The sequence below is a fragment of the Argiope bruennichi genome, chromosome 9, assembly GCF_947563725.1.
Source record: "Argiope bruennichi chromosome 9, qqArgBrue1.1, whole genome shotgun sequence".
Taxonomy (NCBI): domain Eukaryota; kingdom Metazoa; phylum Arthropoda; class Arachnida; order Araneae; family Araneidae; genus Argiope; species Argiope bruennichi.
The window spans coordinates 7,401,964-7,428,787 of NC_079159.1; the positions used below are offsets into that span (position 1 = coordinate 7,401,964).

The following is a 26,824-nucleotide window of genomic DNA, read 5'->3' on the forward strand; positions in this document are numbered from 1 at the left end:
AGTATAGCATTTTTTAAGATGGAGTAAATGTTTATTTTGTTAATGGTTTGGTTAACTAATATACATTTGTATATTACAATAATGAATGCTTGTGAAGCAAATCATTTTTATTTCATGAATTATTATTGAAAATCAAAATGAGAAGAAATTAAGCTTCAAAAAACTAAGAAAAAGAAAAATTTCTTGAGAAAATATAAGTGTTGAATAAAATATGACTTAAATATTATGCAAAAATTAACAAATGATATTTTACAATTTAATTGAAAATTCTATTGACTAATTTAGAATACACTAATATTTTTATATTAAATTAAAAAATAATTTTTATTTTTTGAAATTAAAAATTACATTCCAAATTTTCTTTAAGTTTTAACTTCTGTGCATTATTATAAAAGTAGAAAATTCAACATTTAGAACAAATTTATCCACGATATTAGAATTTTTAATACAAATTTTCTTTTAAAATATTATTACACCAATCGTATAATTAGAAATAATTGATTCTATTACCTTTTCAAATTTAGTTTGGCTACTTTCAATCAAAATTCTGATTTTTAGCATAAAAAGAAGAATTAAATTGCTGTATGCATAAATAAATGTATTAAGCATTTATGAAAAAAAATTAATAAATTAGAATAAGAAATATATGTATTGAAAAGGTACTTTTTAAAATCATGTAATATTAATCAGCTTATGCATATAATTTTTAATTCAATATAAATCTTATTTTAACAAAACAAAAATTAGTTTTTATTAAATAGAAAATATTGAATATTTTGATGATTCCTTTGAGGATTTTTGGTTATCATACTTTCTTAAAGGAGAATAAGCCATATTTTATCAAAAACTTAACTAAAATAATATATATATATCTTTACAATGCATATTTTTACAAGTATGAATTATTCAATTTGAAAACAAATTTTAGAGTTCATCATGCACATTATCAACATTAAAAAAAAAAAAAAAAAAAGAATGGACAAAACTGCAAGAAAGAGATTACAGATTTTTATTATTGCAATTTTTAGACCACAAAATGTAAATGCTTTATTGCTACTATAAATACTAGCAAATAACAAAACCAAAGCATGTCTGCAGTTATAAAAAATGTTTTAAATGTTCTATAACACTAATTTATTACTTAATTAGGTAAAAAAATATATATAATTTTTTAAAAGCATCATTTAAAAAATTTTTTAGCTAATTTAAAAAAAAAAACATTTAGCTTTGTACAATAACAAACAAACAAAATATGGGCATTAAAATTAATAGTATAAAAAAACTAAAATACTTTCCAATGAATACAGCCAAATTGCAAGAAATAAAATGAAAACTACATCGAATTTGTATTCCGAATAAAGCCTCATTTTTAGTTTCCATTAAGAATTTAAATGAAGTTCATTCCATTACTTTGTGAAATCTTTAAATTTCATTTAACAAACCAATAGAAGATAGAATTTAATTATGAGTTAACATATTAGTTTCTTGCCATTTAATTAATTATAAATAGAAGGCGCCTGTAGAAAATTCAGCTTTCCCAAGTTCCCAGCCACAGTCAACATTAATTTCTAGTCAAAAATTAGATTCATAAAACTTAATTATGAGCAAAAATAAATATAATATAACACGGAATTATTCTTTTATTAAAAAAGATCGTGCATAAATAAGGTCTGCCTTCATCATAGATCCAACCGACATTCATCCACACTCCACCCTATACATTCCAAAAATGCGCTTCATTCTTGGCGGGTAAATAAATTTTCAAATTTTGGCGAAAAAAGCTTTTCCGAAAGCAACCATACATCGATTCCCCCATTTCCATCACTAGCGGAATGAAATCCGTCCTCCAGTGCTGCTTCCCCCCACTGCTCCCCCCCACTGCTCCCCCCCTTTCAACTTCAAATGGGGGGTTCAAGCGTCCTCCGGTTAACGAGTCTCGTAAATTACTTGAGTTTTAGTTCAAATTCGACACTTTTAATTAACTTTTAGTTCAGCTGATAGAATCTAAATTACATCGAATTCTTTGCAGTATAGAATGATTTACAGAATAAATTTCACAAATATCTAACCCCCTTTTTTTTCCTATTATTGTCCAAAGATTCAAAAACGTCAAACTTGTTTATTTGTAAGTTTAAGATTTTACTTTTAACCTAAAAGCATTTTTTAATTTGTATTGTTTTTTAATTTTTTTTATTAGAGGTTATCTGTTATTGACACAGGAGTGTCAAACCATATAGTATAAAAATATTCCTGCTATTTCTAAGAATCATTTGTATGAACTTATTGAAAAATTATCTAAGCTAAGTTTGTCATTAGCCGGAGACATCGATTGTTTAGTATGCATGCTTTTTAAAAAAAGGATCAAACTATTTATTTGTATTGATGTTTTATCTCATTGCGTTTTCAGTTTTAATGTTTTCAGTAACATGGGGTTAGCACATTTTTTTTAAGATTGTGTTAACTGAAATTAAAATAATGAATTATGTATATTCTAAAGAGCAATTACATCTTTTTACAAAGTTATTTAAGAGCAGAGGAAAATGATTACAAGTATTTTACATGAAAATCATGGTTTAAAAAAAAAGGTATAAGAAGCTAGGTTATAAAATATATACATTTAAAGGCATTTTTTGAAGTTTATAATTTACTTCTATGAAAATTATGGAACTGTAAGGTTTGTTGTGGAACAGGACTACAAGATTTGTTATCATTTGTTTTTTGTTATTTTCTGAAAATGAAAATTTTTCAATAAATGGATTATTTGACTATAAATAAAATACAAAAACTTGATTATAAATAAAATATTATGTTTGTATTGATATGGCCTTTAATAAAGATACATTAAGACATATGATGATGTGGCCTTTATTAGTTTCTTTCTGAAAAGTAGCTATCTTAATGGTTGGCATTTTATAGAAAATTTTGGATAGTTTATAATCAACTGATTTCTTTAATGTCTTGTTTCATTATATATATATAAAAATCTTTAAGGGATATAGTATTTATCTATTTGGAATTTTTTACTATTCATAATTATTAGAATAAATAAAGATTATTTTTCCTTTGAATAGATTTTTTTTTGTATTAGCTGGGACAGTCCATAATTTCAGTTGCTTGTCTCACAATTAATTTTATCTTGCAATTAAATTAAATATATGAGAATATTCTAAAAAATTCACTTATAAATAAATGTCCTGTATTAAAAATTTATGAAGGTTTGAATTTTAAAAAGTTAGGTTAAAAATAAAATTAAGAAAAGTAAAAGTAAACTTTTATCCTTAATTTTATACAGGTTTTGTTTATGTTAATATGGTTCATGAATATATATATATATATATATATATATATATAATATTGTTTCCTTAAAATGAGCAGAGTTGTCTGAATAACAAGGACATTTCAGTTTTTGACTTTTTTTCTATGCCATGGTTGAATTTTTTGCTTCAACTTGTTTAATTTTTTTACTATAAATAAATAATTCATATTAATTAAAAGTTAATTTAGCTTTTTTATAGAAGTCAGCTCTTGAAGAATTGTTTTCTCCAAAAAGTTTGCTTTTATATACATGATTTAATCATTATTATGACAGTCTCTTACTTTTGATGTCAGCAAAGTCAAGCCAGTACTTCAAATTATTAATAACCTGTAGATTTGATGAACTTATAAATAAAAAAACATTGTGGATATTTGGAGAACTTAATGCCATGTCATGAATAATGGGGGGAAAAAAAGTACAATTATTGGTTTCTGAAGTAAATGAAGTTTTGATGAAATTGTGTAACTCATGTTTCACTTGCTACTGTTGATAACTTTTGTCAAAGACTTCAAAATGATATAATCTCATGCTATATAATAACTGCAGTGTGTTTACTAGGAATAGATTAGAGAGACACGCAGCAGCTGCAGCAATGCTTTCAGGCCAAATAACACATTATAGTACATATTTGAAAGATAGTGATAAGTATATTAAAAATGATATTTCAGTGAACTTTTTATGTGAATAGAGACCTGAAGTGCTTGTATGGCCAAAGTATCATATTTTGTGTTGCAGTATCAACAATGGATTATTATGCCTAATAACAAAGCTTATTTTCTTGCAAGAGTCATATTTGTTTTATTGAAAAGACAGATTTTGACGTATAGAGTTAAATGGATGCACATTAGTGAAACTAGCAACATTAATGAAAACATTTAATAATGTATTAATGCATGGGCAATGTTTTACCACTTGTTCTGTATCTGGTCATCATTGTAGAAAGCATTATAAATCTGGTTAAGTCTACATCAGCTCTTAAAGATCACAAAAATAGATGGCTTTTCCTATTCTATGTATAGATATGGCTTTTCCAACACAACATTGAAATATATTACTGAACTAAAATTGTGCCTGAATGGTTGGATTTCACAAGAATTAATTCACAGTATTTCTCCACTTTCTTCAGATTTAAATTGAGAATTTATCAGACCTTTTTAGTTCTGCTGTTCATTCTTAAGATAATTATTCATCAACTCTCTGGAGCACTGAAATTGAGAAAGTTCCAAATGTTCATGAATATCTTTTATGTATCATTTCTAGCCCATTTGGATAGAATTGTGTTGTACACAGTGAAGTGATTTGTTGGATTTTATTAAAACAAGTGTCATGTTTCATTCATGGTGGAATGCTATGATTATTAACTGGTGGTCTCATTAATGTGACCAAATCTCATAGCAATTTAATAAAGACTAAGAGTTACTGTAACTTATTTAGTTATGTTAGTAATATAAAATATCTTTTAACAGTTTTTGATATTGACAAACAAGCTTAGATATAAGTTTTAAACACAGTATTGATCCCTATGTATCTTTAAGCTTTGACAGTTGTACAGTACTCAGAGTGATATTATTAGAACATATATTTAAGTTTGCTCTAACTATTAGTATTATGCTTAATATTTTTATTTTAGGCAGTAAATGGATATATGATGTAAAGGAATTGTGAAAAATTTCATTTAATTTCAGGGTGCAAAATTGTTAACTAGAGACATATAACTGAAATGTATGTCTTTACATACAAGAACAGCTTTTATGTTAGTATAAGTTGTTTTATATGCAACAGTTTATATATTAATGTTTTGATTTGTATGGATTTTCTTTTCTTCTTTATATTTTAATAATAAGAAAACTACATTAAATATATATAAGCAAAAATCTAAGGTAAGCCAAGATGAATAGAATTCATGAATATAATGTACTTTTAATATATAACAAAATTTGTACTAATGATTGAAGATTTTTTTATGCAACTGTTTGTGATCTGCGAGATCCTTTTTTTGCTGAAGGTCTGTACAATTATTGCTTGTTATGGAAGTGTGATATCACTGTTAAAATTGTTTTTTACAGAACGTTCGTTGATTAATGAATTTAAACAATTCTTTTTTTTTTCAATGAATTCAACATAAAATCTTAGCTTTCTTTAAATTCTTTATATTTTAATTTACAGCTTGCAATGCAATAAAAATTCAAACCAAATGAATCAGCCTCGAAGCATATACAAAACTGATTATGTTCCTTTTGACTGGATGGAAAACAATTTTTCTTCGGGAAATAATGATTTCTGTTCTTCAGAAAACATAGATGAGTGCTTAAGACATATATCTCAGGTAAAAATAATACTTTTGTAAGTTTTTCTTGACTGAATTTTTAAAGATCTTTTAAATTAACATTTTTTTTTAATTCTTTTCAAGCTATTTTTAAAAATTTGCAACTGTATGCTTTCTTATCTTACATAAATTTTCATTAAAGATAAATTTATCCATTGATTTAGAATTGATTTTATTTTTCAGTGAGAATCAAAATTTAATTTGTATTATGAGTTGAACATTGAGCATAAAAGTTTTTTTTTTCCATTAAAGTTTCAAATTTTCAAGCACTTAAAATGGTTCAATTTTTGTTTTCAAGGAATAAATAAAATGTAATGAGGGAAAAATGATTCATTATTTAAATTGTTTTATTCATGGCATGTGAGAAACCTAAATTTCTCAGCAAAATATGAATAAGTGATTTAATTTCGTTCAAGGATTTATATTATGAATTCTTTTAAATTCTATACTTTTATGAAGATATTTAATTAAACAATGAATTCCATTATAAACTTTAAAGGGACATTTAAAAAAATGTGCTGTTTCATCTTATTTGATTTGATAAGTTGTCTAAAATATACCTTCTATATGTGATAGTTTATGTCTTAATTTATTTTTTACATTTAGTATAAAGTAGTTTTCAAATCATTATGAATACGGTTGAATTGGCAGTTAAATTTTTTGTTTCAATATGCAATTTTTTTGTAATATATTGTATTATGAATTAAATTTAGAAATTTGTTATTATTTATAGTATGTTTCTTATTATATTTTTTAAAGAAATAAATGAGATTAATTCTGCTCTTTGTTAAAACTTGTAAGCTGTATTACTATCAATTAAAAAAAATTAAGATTAAAATTCATTAATACAATTGATTTCATCTTATAGGAACTAAGTGCCTTAGGCTATCCGTCCATATATTCTAGTTCTAGTGATTGTGGATATGCTGTGAATTGTGATATTGTGAGGTTACTGAATGTTACTTTTGAATTAATTGGAAGCTGTAGAGAGCATGCTCAAATTAAAGATGACCTTGAATGCAGGTATAAGAGTTAACTTTATTTAAAACTGACAACTGCTGCATTTTTTGTATCATCTTATGATCTCCATTTATTATAAGTTAAATGATACAGATATAATTTTTCCTTTTATAAAAATTATCTCTGTATATTGTGTAGTTTAATAGAATCAAACTGCTTAATACATATAATTTTTTTATTTGTTAGTAAGTTTCATCTTGAAATGTTCAAAATATATTTTTAATAATTTATTATCATACAGTTCTTTTTCAAATTATAATAAAATTTTACTAATCTCTTGAATTATGAGAATATTATATTATAAGCATTTTATGAAGTGCTCGAAAATCATACAATTAAATTCAGAAAATAAAAATTGAGAAAATTGATTTTTTTAAATTCATAAATAATTATTAATTATTGTATAATAATTATTAATATATACTGACTTAGGATAAAAAGTAAAACAGCTTTAAGTCCTTTAATAACTTAAAAATATGATTAATTCAAAATTCGCTAATTAAAAAAAAATTCTTAACTGTATTGGTTTCTGAACAATTTACTGTGTTTGGTTTCTGTTAATTGGAGTTCATATTTGTGGCTTTATTACACAAGAATCAAATTTATCTATTCTGCACCAACATATGGTAATAGATAAAACTGAATATAAGATTTTAATAAGTTTCTCATGTTGATACTAAAGCTATGAATAAGAATTTCAGTGCTTAAATAAAATACAAAATTGTGATTATTAAAACGAGGAATTAAATTTGAAAAAAGTAATTATGTTAAAATTGCTTTTATTTTATCATAACCAAAATGCCAAATTATCTTTAAATAAAGCATTAGTTAAAATCAGTGAAATTAATATATCTTAGTTTTAATTTTATTTATACAATGGTATGTGAGCAATCACCCATCAGTAGTCATACTATTAACAGCAGGGTGTGAGTTTATAAAGTTTATGCTATTAGAAATATCTTTTAGATCCTCATCCATATCAAACTTAACAATGTCTTCAAATGCACTGGAGCCACTCAGTTGAGAATTAGAATCTGTCTCATCAGATGCTAAGTTTGAATTTAAAAAAAAATTAAATCTAGATTCTTTCTATGTTTATTTCCTTTTAACGATTTCAAAGTCAGTATCATTCTATGAAGCATGAATAATTTTGTAGGTCTGAGCAGAGGATTGAATGGAAACTTCTTGATTAGTTACACTTAGATATGATATTTTATTAAATTAAGGAGATTTTTCAAAATTCTATAAGAAATTTTGGTTTATTTTGTGGTTGATCAGTGCAAGAGTTATTTTTGTATAAGAAAAGTAAAGTCACATAAATTAGATGAAAATTGTAGCAGATGTTTCCGTTCTGTTCCAAATTGAATTGTAGCCTTTGCCAGGCATAGGTTCAGCAAGCACATTTTTTTGATATTCTGATATGTTTGAATAATGTGTTTTTATTTTATTTTGTGTTATTTGAAATCTTTCAATATTATTTTATTTTTCATGATCTTTTTTAGAAATCGTCGTTTATCAAGTGATTTGAGTACTTTGAGTAAAAAAAATGCACTACTAAAAGAGAGCTTGGAACAATCTGAAAACAAATACAAGAGTGTATTAGAAAGGGAGAGACAGTTGAAAGAAAAAAACAATCGTCTTTTGCAAACCATCAAGAATGAAAAGGAAGAGGTAAAAAGTCTATCAAAATAATTTTGCTATTTTTAAAAATTAGAGGCTGTTTTATGTTTTTATTTTGGTTGCTGTTTGATGCTTTCTCTCTCTCTCTATATATATATAATATAGTGTGTATTGCATATTGTTTGGTTTAAAAAAAAGGGCATAGTATATTTTAAATTTAACACCAAGCTTAATGCATTTTTCATAAAACAATTATGGTTTTTAAAAAATTTTTAAAAATGAAAAATATGAAATTTGTAAGCATTTTTTTCAAAATAAATAAATTACATAGTCTCTTGATGGAATGCCTTATATCTCTTAATTAAATGACATCTTGTGCATCTTGAATTTATTTTTAATATAATCTGTTTAGAATTTACAGAATGCTGGAAGAGTGTTCATATTATTTGTCTTCTAACTTTTGCATTACAAACCATACAAAATCTGAAACATCTTAAAAAGTGATTTCAGTGAAAAAAAAAATTAGCATTTTTGCTCCAACTTTTGAGGCATCAAACTGACAATAATTTCTCTATGGTGTCAGTTGCCTCTATTCTTTAATATATTTAAAATAATTAATGAAACCAAAGAACCAGCTTTCCATTCAGTTTTAATTTCATATTAAAGTTCATGAACCATGTGGACATATCATCAATGGTTGCTTGCCCCCCCCTTCCCCTTCATTCATTGCCATTGTTTCAAGAGCCATTGCAAAAAAAAAAAAAAAAAAAAAAAAAAAAAACTGATTATAATCATTTTAATTTCAACAGTTAATTTTGTGTCTTTTCAAGTCAGCCAAGCTAATTAATCAGAATATTTTTAAATTTATTATGTAAGTATAATTAAAATATAATGGAACCTTCTTTTGTTTAGATGTAATTTAGCAAAGTCAGTTGACATGACTTAATACTATTAATGTGGTGGGTAGACAACTAAATGTGAAGGTTAAGTACTAATAACTTTGCCCATCATAATTTGGGGTGAAACAATTGGGAAAGGAAATAAATTCTTTTTTTTTATTATGGAGAAAAAATAGACTAGAACAATAGGAACAGGAGTGAAATGCTTGTTAATTAATAGTACTTCTATTATGTTGTGCTTGTAAATGAGGGGGTAGGCAAATGTTGAATTATTTCTCCCAAATAACTTGATTACAGTTTTTGATATGCATATAGCCAGGGTTTATTTAACACAAAGGAATCAATGCATTCAGGCGTACAAAACTGATTAAAACATCAAGAATGAGGCTTGTGATCAGTCTTGTTGTTTGCTCGCTTCCCTTCCTCCTGAAATCAGTTATTATAATACTGCTGATCTGGAATACTTAATCATTATATTAATGTAAGAATAAGATATTATTTTAATGAATGAATTAATTAATTACAAATATTTGAAATTTTTAGAATTGAAGGGAATAAAAATTGTAACAGATACAAGTATTGAGACTTCTTTGTTTTAACATTATATGTAATATTGCATTTTTTTTTTCAGTTTAATACTGTGTTATTTAGTATTGAGAATTAATTACTCTTGCACATTTTTTTATATCATTAAATAATAACATAAATGTAAATTTCTCATTTTTTTTTTTTTTTTTCAGTCAAAGAAGCTATCTTCTCAAATGCAGCAACAGAAAATTACATATCAGCATGAAATGCGTAAATATGAAAATACTATAAGCCAGATGAAAACTAAATTGAATCAGATAATTTCAGACAGAAATCCCGATAAGAAAGTTGGTAAGTTTCATTCATTTTTGAGTTGGTACAAATATTGAACGCATTCTTTTTTTACAAATAATTGCTCTTAATAACACACTTTACATTTTTGTATAACTCGCATATTACGAGTTCAGAATATTAGATTAGAGAAGTTCACATATTACAAGATCTTCTGGTAATTCTCTATGTTATTTTTTGGAAGAATAGTAAATGAGTTCTAGTATGACTCAATGCATATAGGTTCCTAATTTTAAGATATAAAATCAAATTTAAGATATAATATTCAATTTCACATTTTGTAAAAATATTTTTTCAAGTGTTATTCCATTGATTAAAATTCAGAAGTAATTATTTCCTAGAGGGGGAGGGATCCTTTAAAATTTATTCTGCAGCTCTGAAATTAAAAATATCTAATATAAAATATATATTGAATTGCATGAAGTCACAGTATGGTTTCTATCATGCTTTTTTAATATTTTTTTTTAAATTTAAATTAATACAATTTAAATTTTTCTAAAAATTGAAAAATATGAGTGATTACATTTTGAATTTTATGCTTGTTCTTTCGAATTTCTATTAATTTTGAAATCTTCTTTAATTTTATTCTTAGAATATTAAATTTATTACTGGGTATTAATGAGTTTTGGTTCTTTATGAGGATGTGGGAGGGGGTGGGGGCTTAAATGTATCTGTTAAAATTTAATTTGAATTAAGTTTAACTTGGTAATATTCTATTTTCAATGTTTTAATTACAAAGACACTGTTATATTAGTTTCTTTTCTTAATTTCATAAGGGGGGGGGGAAGAGGAATTTATGGCAGAGAAGGAATTTTCTGTACAGTTTATTTTTGCGGCTATTTATTATTAATTTTATGAATTACTATAATAACTTATTATGCTAAAATTATTTTTAAATTTTACTTATATGAGAATCCCTTTTTTTTTTTTTTTGATGCTGTAAATTTATTGTGCTTATTAAAGATTTTTACACCATTTTAAAAAAAATATATTTCACCGATTTCTTCTATTATAGCCATATGTTTCAGATTATTACTGATGACTCTTTATTTGTTGTTCTTTTAGCAAGTATTAGCCCATCTTATTTATTACAAAGAAATTCTAAACAAAGAGGAAAATGGCAAACTGGCTCTGTAGCAAAATCGTAAGTCATATTTTATGTTTACTTGATTTTTAGTTTGATTTTGTCAATGTTATTTTCAATGCAATTATAACATCTTCAAATAGTGCTTATTCTTCTAATTGGGAAATATATAAGTTTTTTGTTTAACTCAAGACAAGAAGTGTATTTATTAAATTTTATTAGAAGTGTATTATCAAAAGACTCTATAAACAATAGCATCTTAACTGTATATAGAAAAATACAAGTAACCTTATTGGTGGTGAATAATGTAGGATGTATTTCTAGGTGTTATATGATAGTAGAAAGAACTACTTGAAATTAAAAATAATCTCTTTTTTAATAACTTTATTTTATAGAAATTTGATAACTAGTGTTCAAAATAAATTCTACTCAAATATTTGAATTGCTTTTAATTTATTAATGTTCATTATCTTACTTTTTGAACCGTTTTACTTGTTACTTTATCATGTTTTAACCAAATGCATCTCATTATTCCTCTTATTCATCTTTTAATTTATTTAAAAACTCTGTATATATTTCCAAACTCCTAAATAAAATTTCTACTGATATATACCATCTATTAAGCCAGAATTTAAAGTCTGAATGTTGTTATTTAATTTTTGATGTTATGAAGGAATGTTCAAAATTAATCTTTACTTTTCGATATTTTACTGTAATTTAAATATCTTTTAATATAGGTATTTGAAACTTCCCACTCCCCGTTTTTCTGTTAATTTTTCAATTAAAAAATTAATTTAAATTTACTTTACAGTTATTTTAATCTGTATGTTTTTAACATAACTTTGGGAGAAATTTACAGGAATGTGTGCTTGAAATTAGTCACTGTACTTGTTACTCTGTATACATTTATTTGATCCATATATATGGAAAAAAAAATGCATATACTTTTGTATATGTTATACCATATAATTGCTATTTATTGTCACCCTTGACCATTGGTAATTCATCACCATATTCTATTAAATATTTCTGAAAAATTCTCTTATTTAATTCATACTTAATCTATACATATATTTTATAACTGAATGTTTGCTTATTTGTTTGAACCTATACGATTTTACATGTTTTGATGGATTCAATTGAAATTTGGTGCACATGCTCCTTAGCCCTTAGAAAAATTATGTACATGAAGTAAAAGTTTTTATGTCCTTCAAAAAGAATGCAATGCCTTACTGTTTTCTACCTTAGTTTCAGAACATATTACTGCACAAAAAATATTTTTAATGCATCTTAAAATTTAAAAAAAAAAAAAAAAACGTTTTAGGGACACTGATCCCATTTTTGTATATTTTTTCTTTTTCTTTCTGTATTTTAATCAGTTTTTCAGAGTTCATTGAAACTCATTTTGCATTATGTTTTTATTTTTTTTATCAAAATATTAAACATTCACTGTTTAATCTCTTACTATTTCTAAATTTGGTTAAAATTATTGTTAAAATGAATTTATTGAACCCAATTTTTAAAATTAAATTAAAATTTAATATTTTATTGAAACCCTATTTGTTAAAATAAATATGCTATTTATTGGAGAAAAACCAAATTTAATAAGTTCCTGATAGACTTATAAACAAAATAAGTGCCTATTTTGAGAAAACAAAACAAAAAACAAATAGGGGAAATCCTGCAAGTTAGCATTTTTTATCAGAGATACTTGAATTTAAGGCTAAGTAAATGCCAAAACCTTGTGAAATGCAAAATTGAATTATTGCTAAAATATGTAACATTGAATGCTGTATTCTAACTGCAATCTGTCAAATTTACCAGAATCTTGTCCATACCATCAGTTTTCAAATGAGGCTAAAATAAACCATATCAGTGTTCTAGTTCAAAGAAATTTAAACTTTCATTAATAATACATCACTGAAATATGGCTTTTTTTGAAATAGACCTTTATCAAAAGGGATGATGGTTAAACTGAATGTATGTAAATCTCCCAATTTGAATGCTTTTGAATATGAAGATATGCTTGTTTATTACCATTACGCCAGAAACTTAATAAAAGTGTAATTTTCCTTATTTGGCTTTAAAATTTTCTTTTTTTGAATCTAACTGAAACAAGGACGAGAAAAATAAGGAGTGAAATGACTCCTTGTTATCCTTTATAAGTTTTTTCTTGACATAAAAATTGTTTTGTTCAACTCATATAATTAGATACATAGTTTGTTTTCAATGTTGAGTTGCTTTTATTTTATGTAAATTTCATAGCTGTGTAGTTTCATGGCCAATAAGAATTGACTGTGACATCATGATCAATCAGGTTTAGTCTCATGTTTTTAACTATTATATATAAGTAGTGTGTAAGCTTTCATATACAGTGGCTGAATGGATGGACAGAGCTGTTATTTTTATTATGTTCTGTTTATTTATGTCAAGTTAAAATTAGTCAACAATTATCTGTTTTTATGGCAAATGAAGTAATAATTTTAGCAGCAATAGTGAGACACGACTTAGTCCAATGTGCAAATTTCACATGTTTCCTTTTTTCATGAACACTAATCTTTTAATTATGTATTGTAAACAAAATATTGAATATCTCCAGAACTAGAACACTGGTATAGTTTATTGCAGGCTCATTCAAAAGCTAAAGGAATGGACAAGTTTTGGGTAAATTTAACAAATTATGGTTACAATGGTATTTGCAGTTTGTTTTTCAATATTTGAGTTAAAAATTGCTATGTAGATAAGTTTTTTTTTTAATTGTGATAATGAATTGATTATTTTATAGAAACTTCTGAATAATACTAAAGTGATAAAGTCATGTTGATAGAATAAATAGAAAAAATTATCATCTAAAATTAACAAAATAATTCAATGAAAGTTATATCACAATAAATCATATGTATTTTTGCTAATTGTGCATTGTGAGTGTATTAGTTTCTAATAGAAATAAAATTTAATGACTTATTTCATTTATTAAGTTTAAAGAAACTGTTGCTCTTCATTTATGATTGTAATATAGAAGGATTATAATATAAAAGCTTACTAGGTGATTGTTAAATTTTGATTATGAAGGTTATTCTTTAAAATTTGGAGTAACATAATTTAATGAGAGATAATTTTAATCTAACATTTTTCTACTGCTGCTGATGCCTTATCATTGAAAAGACATCATCAGCAATAAAAAAAATGTTAAATCAGTATTTGGTTGTATAGAGTTATTTTGTAGCAATTACTTTTCCAAAATATTAAAAATTTGTTGATGAATCATATATTTCCATTGTCGAAAAACATTTTTAGGAGCCATGATTACAGAATGTGCATTAATGTTTGTTTAAATTAATAACACACTTAAATTTCTGGACTTTTCATCTTGAATGTGACAAGTAAAGTTATGTTATTATTTTGCATAATTCTCCAAAGTAAAACGTTTTCTAAACTGTTATGTAACTTATCTTTTTAAATACAGTTGACTCATGGCTGTGTGGCTTAAATAAAAAAATGATTTTCTGTTTGAGGAATACTTCACCTTGCCAAAATGATGGGCAAAAACTTAAAACCTTGTTTTGGCTATTTCTTCTTAGGTTTACCTTATCACATAACCTATAATTTGCAACAAACAATAATTAATAAACAATAAATTAAGTTTAAATAATTTCTCAGAGAAATGTTTTTGCTGTGACTGCAAAATATTTCTTTATGCTGATTTTGTATTTAAAAATGTATGTATTCATAATGTGTCATATGTTCCTTACATTTGATATTATAAAATTTAATTCAAAATATGTATATCCTTGGATTTACTTTTTCTTTTTGTAATAACTTTTCAATGCATATAGATATTAATAATATGATTAACATTAATTAAAGGTATGGCTGTTATAATAGATTCAGACATGACACTCTCCATGGAAATATGGATTTTGGAATAGTTGAAATCCATTATTTTCCTTTTATGCAATAATTCTACTATATTTTATCTCAAATACTTTTTATATAAATTGATTTTATATAAATATATTTTATTGTTCAATTAATCATACTTATTTTATTTCTCAGTATTTATGTTTTAATTTGTTTTCCCTGATTCATTATTTTATGAAGTCCAGGTTTTTTTTTATTTATTATTTATTTATTTTTTTATTCCAAGTCTATATTATGTCTGTAGGTTAAAAAATATGAACATGTTTTGATACAAAAAGAGCATTTTTAACAATATGGCTTGAGTGCAAAATGACCACTTTTGGTTTTCCTGATTTCCCTGAGCTCATCTACCACATTAAGTTTAATAGTTGGAAATTTTAGCAAATAAAGTGTGTATATGTTAAACACTTATTTTTGAATAACTTGACTTTAGATGTTATAAAATACATTTAGTTTTTTTTCATATATAATTTATGAAATGCTTAGTTTTAAAATACTAAATTATGATTTTGTTCAGAATTTGGAGAAAAAATTTATCCTTTCATTAAAATAAATAGACATGTCTTTAATTTTGCAAAAGCTATATTTAAGTAAAGTCATATAACAGCATGATTGATGGTTAATAAAACATCTATTTTTGTAGAGACATTTCTTTATTTTAGTAAAAATTATATTAATGCAAAACAATTCAATGAAATGATTGTTCATTTACAAAACATTATCAAAAAAGTTTCTTTTTAAAAATAAAATTTGTTCTATCCAAATATAGACTGTTTTTAATTTGATAATTCTGTTAGGTAGATAAATACTTTTTTCATTCACATCTTCTCAAAAGGAAAAGACTCTATAGATTATAAGTACAGTTATAAACTTGACTTTTAAGTTAATTTTTTATTAATGAGATTGATGCTAAAATTGTGATGCTGACTTCTCTTGTGATTGATTTGTCTCTTTAGTTTGCATTAAATTAATTATTTAATTAAATTTTCATAAGACTGTAAATATGGATTCCAAATTCAAAAATGGAGTCACTTTTACTTATAAATTTTATTCTTATCAATAAAATAATAAGAAATCTGATTGGAAAAAGGATCAATTGAAAAATATTTTTTGACAAACATTTATTTTTCCTCCTCCAGAATACTGTTTGAACTCCCAAATTGCGACTGAAGCTATTTTTGTATTCAAAATGCGATTGTTACATAAATGTTAATAAAGTGAAAATTATATTCATATCAAACTATAATGTGAAATGATTTTAAAATTGGAAAGACAAGAACAACAATAATTCATTGCATATATTTTTGTTTACTTCATATGTCCATCAACATATTTTAAATGATAGCAGGTTTCATTTTTGAAGGATTGATTTCTAATTTTTTTCATTAATACTTATCTAATGTTTTCTACTATGGATTGTTTAGTTCAGTGATTCCCAAACTATTTTGGTCGTGGAACCCCAAAATTTAATATCTGATATTAAATGAAACAAGTATTATTTTGGTATTTCAGATTTTGTTGAATTAAGCAAAACTTAAAAAAAAATCATCATAGAAATAATTAATAAAAATACAAAACATAAAACTAAAATAAATGGAAAATCTTTAATGTGAAGAATGCACCTGTTTCTTTGATTCCATGATTCTCTTAAAATTGGGCGTTAGATTTGATAACTGAACTCGCATATCTGGTGCAGCATCAGGTTTGTTACGTTATTTGGTTTTACAACATATTTTGAAAACCCAGTTTCACACAAATAAGTGGTTGCAAACGGCAATGTAATTCGAATAGCCTGTTTTGCTAAATTTGGATATTCATCGAATAAATCTAACCAGAATATTGTTAATGAAACTGTTCTAAATGTAGCTTCTAATTGTGTATCCAAACTCAATTCAATCAAATTTTCATAATCCATGAAATGAAATCCTTTTGGTTTTTCTTTTATTTTAAAAGGATCTTGTATCCAGAAATTCTTTTGATTCTCTCAGTTTGGAAAATAATCACTGAGCAATTCCTGTAAACTGGACAGATGCATTTTTATACCATCACAGATTTCCATATCTAAATCCACTTCAGATTCTTCGAGAAAATCATTAAGCATCTGGAAATACTCGAAGTTATTTTGCTCCACAGCTGAAATCCAATATTGTATTTTCCTTGAAAAGGCAACCTTTTTATCTTTTGTTTGCAATATGTTGACTTGTTTTCCTTGCAGAGCCAAACATATTTCGTTCAATTTTCCAAATATATCAGCAAGGTATGCAAGTGTAGATAGTTTTTGTTTAGGTTTTTTTCAATAATCCACAGTTTTTTATTTTTTTATACATTACTTTTAGTATTTTTTTTTTCTTTTTCTTTTCTATCTAATCGATATTGTTTAAGAATATGCAAATCGGTGATTATGATGAAAACAAATAAAAACGTGCTTTGCATAGATCAACTGGTGCGGTTATAAGAAGCCAAGGGACATAGACAATTGCCAAAGCAGTAACCCAAAACAGAAGTTTGGAATATACCACTATGGCCATCTATTGGTAGGAGCAAAAGTTTGATCCCGATTAAACATCCATACACCGGTATATTGCACAAAAAAAATTACATCAATTTTGGGGGGGTTGATTGTAAACTTTCCGAGGAAAATGGGAATATATTAAACACCATTCTTATTTTTTTTTAATCAAATAAAATTTGTCATGCGGTACCCCTAAATTTTTTCGTGGAACCCACTTTGGGAACCACTGGTTTAGTTTCTTTATTAAGGATATATAATATTTTTAAACTGATGTTTTTCATTGAATTTTGTAACTTTAGATGTATGGAGGAAATGTACAGCTCTGTTATATCCAGCTATGAAAATCGTTGCCAGGAAATGATGAAAGAGATTTCTGAATACCGCAGCTGTTTTGAACAGATTCATTATCAAATAATTGAAATTAATTTATCAATTGGAGTGAGTATTTCTTTCATTTCTATCAAAAGAATCACAATGAAAATAAAGCAGTTAGAAACACCCATTTTAATGTTTTGTGCATATTTGCTATATATTTTCTTACACAAAATTTTTGGACAGCTCCAGCTATTTATTAAAAAGTGTAGGCTACTATTATGCAAAATTATGCATTAATGCTACATTTTCAGAATTAAGAAGTAAACTAAAGAGAGATCCTGCATAGTCTGATTGTTGTTAATTAATTGAAATTCTTGTGAAAACTTGGCATACTAAGTTCATTTTGATCTCTGTATAAAATTTCTAAATATGTGTAGTGACTCTGTTTTAGCTATAGAATTCTAAATAATTGTAATTTGATTTTACAATTTTCAAGTGATTCTTTTTTTGTTTTGTATATTTAACTTGAAAGTTAAATGTTTATTGTTAAATTATTATTTTTTTCCAAAAAATTAAATACATATAAATTAATAATTGCCACAGTAACTTAAATGTGTTTAAGTTGAAGAGTAAGCATTTATTATTAATTTTTTTTGTAGGGCAGCATGCAAGATTTCATGGATCTTATTCCATTGAAAGCCATATGGAATAGAACTGATTTACGAGTTACTTTAGATGACAGATTTCAATATTTACTTAATAAATTGAAAGGAAATGGTTAGTATAAAATTGCTGGTATTAATATATTTGAGTATTTTAATGTATATAAATGTAGAGTATTTATAAAACACTTCTATCATTTACTTCCATTGCAACTTGCTTTTGGAAAAACATTGTATTACAATTCTGTTGAAACTGAAAGATTCATGTACAAATATGAAAATTCTCTAAATTATTTAAAAAAAAAGTGAAATATCATTTTAAATCTGAATTACTAATGGAAAAACTCTATGAGATGACTATAACAAATGAATATTCTATATTTAATTAAAAATAACAGCGAATTATTTTTTTGAAACACTACATTTGCTACAAAGGAGATAATGCAGCAGTATTATTGCTATAACAAGGTTGTTAATAGCAGAAAATTGTGAAGTGAAGAAAATTGTTCCAATTCAATTCACTAAAGCAGTGCATAATAATAATAATAATAAATACATAAGTCTAAACAAAAACTAAAAACCCTAAGAAACTGACCAAATGAAGACTTATGCTAAAGGGGAACATTTTTTCTAGAAGATAATATTCAACAGATACTGAGTGTTGAAAATAGAAATTAAATATTTAGAAATAATTTAATACTATTAAAATTTAAGACTTATTCTAGACTGTTTAGGATTTCTTTGGGGAGAAATTTATTCTTCTCCCTTCCTCGTTTTTGACTTTCTTTTTGTCAACGGATTTTTGGATTTGGTCTGACTAAGTCAAGCCATGGAGATTAGCAACAACAATCCTATAGTAAAATGTACTTTTGCTCTCTTTAATTATAAAATTCATTAAAAATACTTGAAATGTTTTGCTTTATAATTAAATTACGTTAGTTAATATATAATTAATATATATTTGAAATATTATTTGTTGTTTATGAATGAAGTAATTTGCTATTTATTCTATTTTTAATCTGCAAATACAATTTAAAATATCTTTTTAATTTTAGTTATACTATTATAATTATATTTTTATTATATTTCTCTTGTGAAAAGATGACCATCAAAGTTTGGATTGATATGGCTGAATTAGTCTTATTAATACTATTACTAGGCCATATTAAGGCTCTTAATATAGTTGGATCAGTCGATTTTGATAAAATAAATTTCATCAGTACGAAAGAAGATGTACCATTTTTTAAGTTATGATTACATAGCAATGAGAGAAAAATTTGGTTGTTTAGCTACACTTGTGAAGTTATTGGCAAAATCAATCCAATTATTGAGTGTTAGTGACAGAGGACAAAAGATCCTTGATGGCCTATCTGAGAACCATGAGTTTTTGCATGAAATAAAAAAAAAAAATTCCAAATTAATTTTTTTTTTTTTTTTTTTTGGTTGTGACTAAGAACACTGTCAAGATTTTTTTCTACACAGAATTTATAGTTAGTGTTTTTGGTATTCTTAAGGAAAATGGATGGCATTTGAAAATAGGAGACCATTGATAATGTATCCAAGTGTCATTAACTTTCATATTTAATAAAAATTGGTGAAATAGTGTTTCTGACCTTTTTGGATTGCTTGTTATTTTAAACTAGATGAAATTACACTTGTATTTCTAAGACAAAGCCAACCAGCTTCTATCAAATATAAATTACAGAAATTAAATCTTTAAATACAGAAATTATAAAGCTAAACTAAATCATATTCTCAATACATCTGTATTTAATTTATGGATTATTTTCGACTCTTCTAGAAGATTCTATATCATTCTGGAAAAATCTATGCCATTTTACAACATTCTATTTTGAACCTTCTTGAAAGTTTTTGCCACTTTAGCCTTTGATTTCCTATATGGACTTCCGTCTTATAAATAGTGTTGGCGTGATGCCCTGTTTTGACAGTGGCATCTCAGAATCTAATCCTGCAGTGCCAAACAGACTTTTTTATTAATGAGGAATGGAGGGTTACCACCATACCAGGAGGCTGTAGGGGTGGGTTACTGAGTTACAATGACATGGACAGTAAACCACACTTGCATTTATTATATACTAATTGCCTCAGATGACTAGCTGGTTGGCCATGAATATTGATATTTGTTTTCAAATAAATTATTTTCTATAACTTCATGATTTCACCAAATTGTCTAATATTAAAACTACATTGTTTTAACTGTCTTATAATGTTCATTTTATTGTGTATATGATCCTTTCTAATGAAAACAATTCCATAATATTATGGAGTTATTAAAAGTATAAATATATGGTTCATCTATTTTCTAAATTCCACAACATTGTAATTTCATAAACTAACTACAGAGATATAAGGCAGAATCTTTTTTCCGTAGCTTTCAAGAATGGAAGAAAATTATGCAATAAGATATTTGATGGAACAAAGAAAACAGTTTGAATTTCAGGGCAATAATGTAATCTATTGTTAGAAATCAGGCAGAATAAGTAAATAAAAAATTAAATAAAAAGTTGTAAAAAATGGTATGAAATTTATCTTTTGTGTGATAATAATTTAGGAAGGTAAATGCCAAAATTCATTTTAATTTTAGTAAATTAAAATTTGAATAAAATTTTGAGGCAATCAGTCCAATGTTTGCCAAATTTGATAGCCGTAGGTCAAATAGTCTGGCATGTAAAGTGCCAGCACACACACACACACACCTTTATTATTAGCAGAGATATTGGTATAAAGAATGTAGGTGACTAGTTGGTTGTCGAAGGATATTTGTTATTTTGCTGTTGATCTTTACTTAAGATTTTTTAAAAATTTAAAATGGCTTCCAGTTTATTAACAGTTTAACTTTCAATTATATAAATAATATCTGTTTTTCCACATTTTATAGCTTTAAAAATAGTTGCTGATAACTCTAGGAAGAGTGAAAATGAAGCAACTCTTTTGAAATTGAAATTATCTTCACATGAAGAATTAAATGAAGAATCAAAACCATGTGAACAGGTATTTATGTTATAATTTTTGTTTAAAATCTGATTCTTCTGTCACCTTGAATGAATTTTTGATTTAAAAGAACTTTTCCATTATATACTTATAATTAGTGATAATATTTTTTAAGTTAATGGCAATTAATCTTTACTCTCTAAATTCATCCAATGCTTCAAAATGGTTTTTATGCATTTATAGGGAGTGCCTTCTTACTTTTGCACTTAGAAGAAACTCTGCTTCATTTATGCAATTACTTGCATGCATGTTCTTCTTGTGCCTACATAAAAAAAATGTTTTAAAAGTGAAGTAACAAAAAAGTCTTCACTTTTTTAATAACTATATTTAATATTTATTTTAAGATGGCTGTGTCAGAAGAAAAAGAAATGAAAGATAAAGAATTAAGTGGTTGTTTCGAGAAATTAAGTTTAAATGCAATGAAAGAGCAGCTGGAGCTTGAAAAGGAGAATTTGAAGAAAGAAAAGTCAGAGCTTTCTAAAACTGCTTCATTCATAGAAAAAGAGGTAATAATCCTTTTTGATTAAAAACTATTAAGCTGCATTATTTCTTTTTTTAATAGGTCTTTAAAGTACAGACACATTAATTTCTAGTTTGAAATAAAAGTAGTCATAAATGCAATATATGAAAAAAAAAAATCTTATTGTTTGCAACACTTTTAATATTGATTTTGATTTGCCATTCAAATTAAACCTATAAAATAAAAAGATATTATAAACAGTATTAATTTAATAATTTAAGTTTGTTAAAAATATCTCAATTCATAAAATTTTATTTTTTCAAGAGAGAGCCATCAATAAAAATTACTTTTTTAATGTGTAAATTGTACTCATAATCTTATTCTCAATTAATTTTAAATTTTCAAGAATAATTTCTATTGGCAAGGATTATTAATTTTTTTCAGACAGTTAACTAATCTATTTAACCACTATTTTTATTGTACATTATCTTAGTTTCGTATAGAATGTCTTGAAGACATTAAGGAAATTCATTTCTAGTGTGAAATTAGCAGTACAAGATGTTCTCTTTATATATTTTTGTAATTAATTATTTTTCTTTTATATCCAGAAATCAGACCTTGCACTTCAGAAGTTGAAAATAATCAAAATGGCCATGCAACAAGAATCTCCCTCATCCCAGTGGCATGAGAGTCTCAATACACTCTCTTCATTTTCTGTGATAACTACCAAAGATGGTTCCACTGTAGTGCCTTCTGCCAGAGAACTCAAGCAATGTCTGAGTGCTCCAGATTATCAAGTGCAGTGAGTAAAAAGCTTTGATTTTTCTTTTAGGAAGTAATTCTTTAAGTAGTTATTTCATAGATATATATTTTAGTACAGTTATTTCTTAAATTTATATTGTTATTTAATTATCGACTATTGTAAAAGCTCATGGCATCTTAAATACCTATTTTAAACACCTGTTACTTATGAAAATTTGATGAATATCAATTCTACAACTCACTTATTTAATACGAATATAACATTTTGTCAGTGATTGAAAGTAGTTGAGCAGTTGGCTGCTGTCGTCCAAGTACTTCTAATAATATTGACCAAGAAAATTGTAAATGTTACAAAGCATAATAATTGGTATTTGGGTTAATAAAATGTAATGCAATTATGCTATTTAATAAGGAGGAGAGGGATGAAATATTTTTATTTCACTATGTTTCCATTTTGAATTATCCCTTGATTTTTGTAATCAGTATAAGTAATTTTGAGATGCAACTTGAATGCATTTTATTAACTATATATTAAATAGATATTTTAAATGTGTAAATGTAGGGGATGTTTAAAATAATAAATTGAGGCTTAATATTATTTCATATTCAGATGAAAATTTTCTCTATGGTTTGCAATCTAATAAATGATTTAAAGTCAGATGTATAACTCTGGGAATAAAACATATATTCATAGATATTGAAATTTTCCTACCTTCTTATTCCATCATATAAGTTAACTGCAAGATTTCTTTTTTTCATATTGCACTTTGGTATAGCTTTAATTATTTGGAAATAGATAGGTACTATTAATGCTCGTGACAATACTAAATTTTTCAAGTGCTTCATATTTTAATTTGCTACATTTATTTATTTATCTAGAATAATTTGAATATTGGAGAACTCTGTATATGTCTGTGCCACCTCATCAATATATTCAATCATATTTTTCTCACTAACTCATTTTTTTGCTTTTTGGAATTGCTTTGAAATGTTTACTTTTGTATGAAATATTATTTACTTCTTTTCAGTAATGACTTTTAATAAATAATTATAATAATTACAATTTTAAAAATAATTATTTTTATATATGTGATAAAAATGTTATCTGATTTTAGTAATTTAAAACTTTTATTTCTTTTTAATAGAAAAATTGAATTTCTTCAAAATTCAATCTTTCGAATTCTTCAAAATTCCTCATTATATTCTTAAAGATAATGCGGAATCATTCAATATATTTCTTTTTGTTATTATTTCCTTAAAAATTCTATAAATTTCGTTTCAAAAATCTTCTAAAATAAATGTGGGGAAATTATGGATGTTTTATTTTTTCAGTTTTAAATGAAAAAGTAATTAAGCTTAAAAAGTTCATCAATATTTTTGAGCTTCATATTCTTCAAATTTTTATACTAATTTTTTGTTATAAATTATCTTGAATAATTTGTTGTTTGAACATTTGTAGTAAAATGAGATTTAAATAATAGAATTTTATAATCCCCTCCCAAAGTCTTGCAAAGGCATAAATCAACTTCAGTGCTTCAATTTTTTAATTATAATCACTTCTTTTGCAGTAAGAAACACTGAAAAAAAATATTTTAATGATTTTTGATACATTTTTGATTTAAAAGATTACTGTCATAATTTCCCAGTTTAAAATAAAGATTTTTTAAATTCTTAAATGCAACAATAATAATAATAATAATGATAATATATTTTTAATGCAGCAATTTTAGCTATATATTTTATGATTCTAGCTAATTAATGCAGTAATTTCTTTCACGAGCGTAATCAGTGAACATGAAAGTCAAATTTATCTAAAATGGTAAAAAGAAAGTAAAGAAATAATAATTGTTTGAGAAGAATTAATAAAAATGTGTATTCTTATTTGTTTTTATGCAATTTATGATTTGAAATAATATATACTAATACAAATCAGTGCAAAATACATATCTCTGTGCATGTGAATTAAAATCATACTGAAATATATTGCTACCAACTTAAGGTACAACAGTTATATGGTTTTTATTTTTTAATTATTATTGTTAAAAAATTTAATTAATTAAAAATTGTTTAAAATCCTTTTTATAATTAGTTGGGCTGTTTGGACTAGTTAAAGTTCTCCTTTTAATTTTTTATATAAATTTTTTTTTAAACTGTTTTACCTGTAGCAAATTTATCCATTTGTTCAGTGTGTTTGGCGATAAATTTCTGCTCCTAATATTCTAAATTAAATAATTACTGTTATAATTTAATTATTTTCAGACTTAAATACTTTTTCAAATCAAGAAATTTACACTTCAAAACTTTTTTGATATTACATTTTTGTTATATTGTTTAAAATTGCTATCACTTTATTTCTTTAAAAAATGATTTTAAAAAGTAGACATTTTTAATAAGACAGATAATGAATAATCATTTAAAATGCACACAGTTAATAAAGATTTTTCTTTACATTAAACATGTAATCTTTAATTTTATTCAAAATGACAAGTGTTTAAAGGAATGACTCTGTGTTTATAATGTATGTTTTAGTACAAAATTTCAAAGTAAAACAAGCACACTTTCTAATGAAAAGGAGGAAAAAAATCTTGAATAGATATCAGAAATCAATTTTTTTTCTCTCATAATTTACGACATATATGTTTTCCATTAAAAAATTTTGTCCTTTCTTGAAAATATATAAAAATGGCATTGTATGTCATTTTTTTTAGACTTTTAACATATTGAAATTATCTCTCCTGTAATATACTTAGCTATAGCAATATTTTAGATTTCTTAAAACTTTTATTACAATTTAAACTGTAATTTTTCCTGTATTATAATATTGTTAAATCAAATTGAAGCATTTTATTTCTCTTTCTATTATTGTTTTATTAAATCTGCAGAATATTAATATTTTAAGCAATTCTTATAATAACATTACAGTAACTTCAAATTAAATCTTAAATATTATTATTGAATACTGAAACGAATTGTCAAAATTCAATTTGATTTGAAAATCTAAATACTATACCCCCCCCCCCCTTGTTTCCAGATCTAAGTTTTTCTAACAATATTTAGATCCTTTAATTATGAATATTGAGCTTAAAACAAGATAATGAATTTTATACACTTTTTCAATAAGAATATGTTTAATATTAAGTGAAATGTCTTATGTAATATTGTTTCAATTAAAATTTTTCATCATAAATTTTGCAACTTATCAAAAGGATTTTAATAAGAAATATATTAAAACTTCTGGAATTTTATATATTTTATTATTGTAGTGGGCTTTATATGAACACTTTTTGGAATTAAACATTTTTAAACTAATTTTTGCTTCATTTAATTTTTAATGAAATTTATTTAATACAATTTTTGAAGTGTAGTTTTTACATTTCAAAGCTTATATCTTTCTGGTTATGATGGTCTTTGTATGAAGTCTTAAGGAATTATAAATATAAAAAATTTCTGCATTTTAATATCATAAATGATGAATTGTTGTTTTTTAAATAGATCCTCGACTCCTCTGTGGAAAGTTGGTAACCTTGTGACTCCTGAAGAGAAAAAATCTAAATCAGAATTGAGTCTTGAAGAGTTAAAATCTGTATTGTCGGTTGAAACTTGTTCCACTGATGAATCAAAAGACATTGGTCCAGAGAATGCAAATCTTCCTAAATGGGCTTTAACAGCAATGAACTCTTCCTCATATCCATTCCAGTCTCAAGATATGACCTCCATTTGCGAAACTTCAATAGCTAATAGCACTTCCAATGAAGAACTGGAATTATCTACTGTATCATCTGAGCAAAATTTAGAACTTCTCAAAGCTGCAATGGATGATATTGAGAAAAGACGTAATCATATGTCCAGATGAAACAGTTGGTATTTGAACTTTATTTATTTATTGTCTCTAAAGATGATTTTCTGTGGTCAGTATCAATTTAAGGTTGGTTTTAATTGTCTGCTTGGAACAGAATATAGCATAAAATATTTGTTCCTTTTTATGAGTGCCTTAATATATCATTGTTCCTTATAATAATAAAAATACTTTTAAACA

General features: G+C 25.1%; 1 protein-coding gene across 1 annotated transcript; it reads left to right on the forward strand.

Moving 5' to 3' along the window:
• The first annotated feature begins 1,929 nt into the window (after nt 1–1,929).
• On the forward strand, nt 1,930–26,824 carry LOC129985146 (afadin- and alpha-actinin-binding protein-like). Its single transcript, XM_056095068.1, has 12 exons — nt 1,930–2,125; nt 5,483–5,642; nt 6,511–6,665; nt 8,165–8,333; nt 9,922–10,060; nt 11,126–11,204; nt 17,877–18,015; nt 18,552–18,669; nt 21,454–21,566; nt 21,911–22,072; nt 22,635–22,828; nt 26,281–26,824. Exons 2-12 carry the CDS (start codon nt 5,511–5,513, stop codon nt 26,639–26,641), a joined length of 1,761 nt encoding a protein of 586 aa, XP_055951043.1. The 5' UTR covers nt 1,930–2,125; nt 5,483–5,510; the 3' UTR covers nt 26,642–26,824.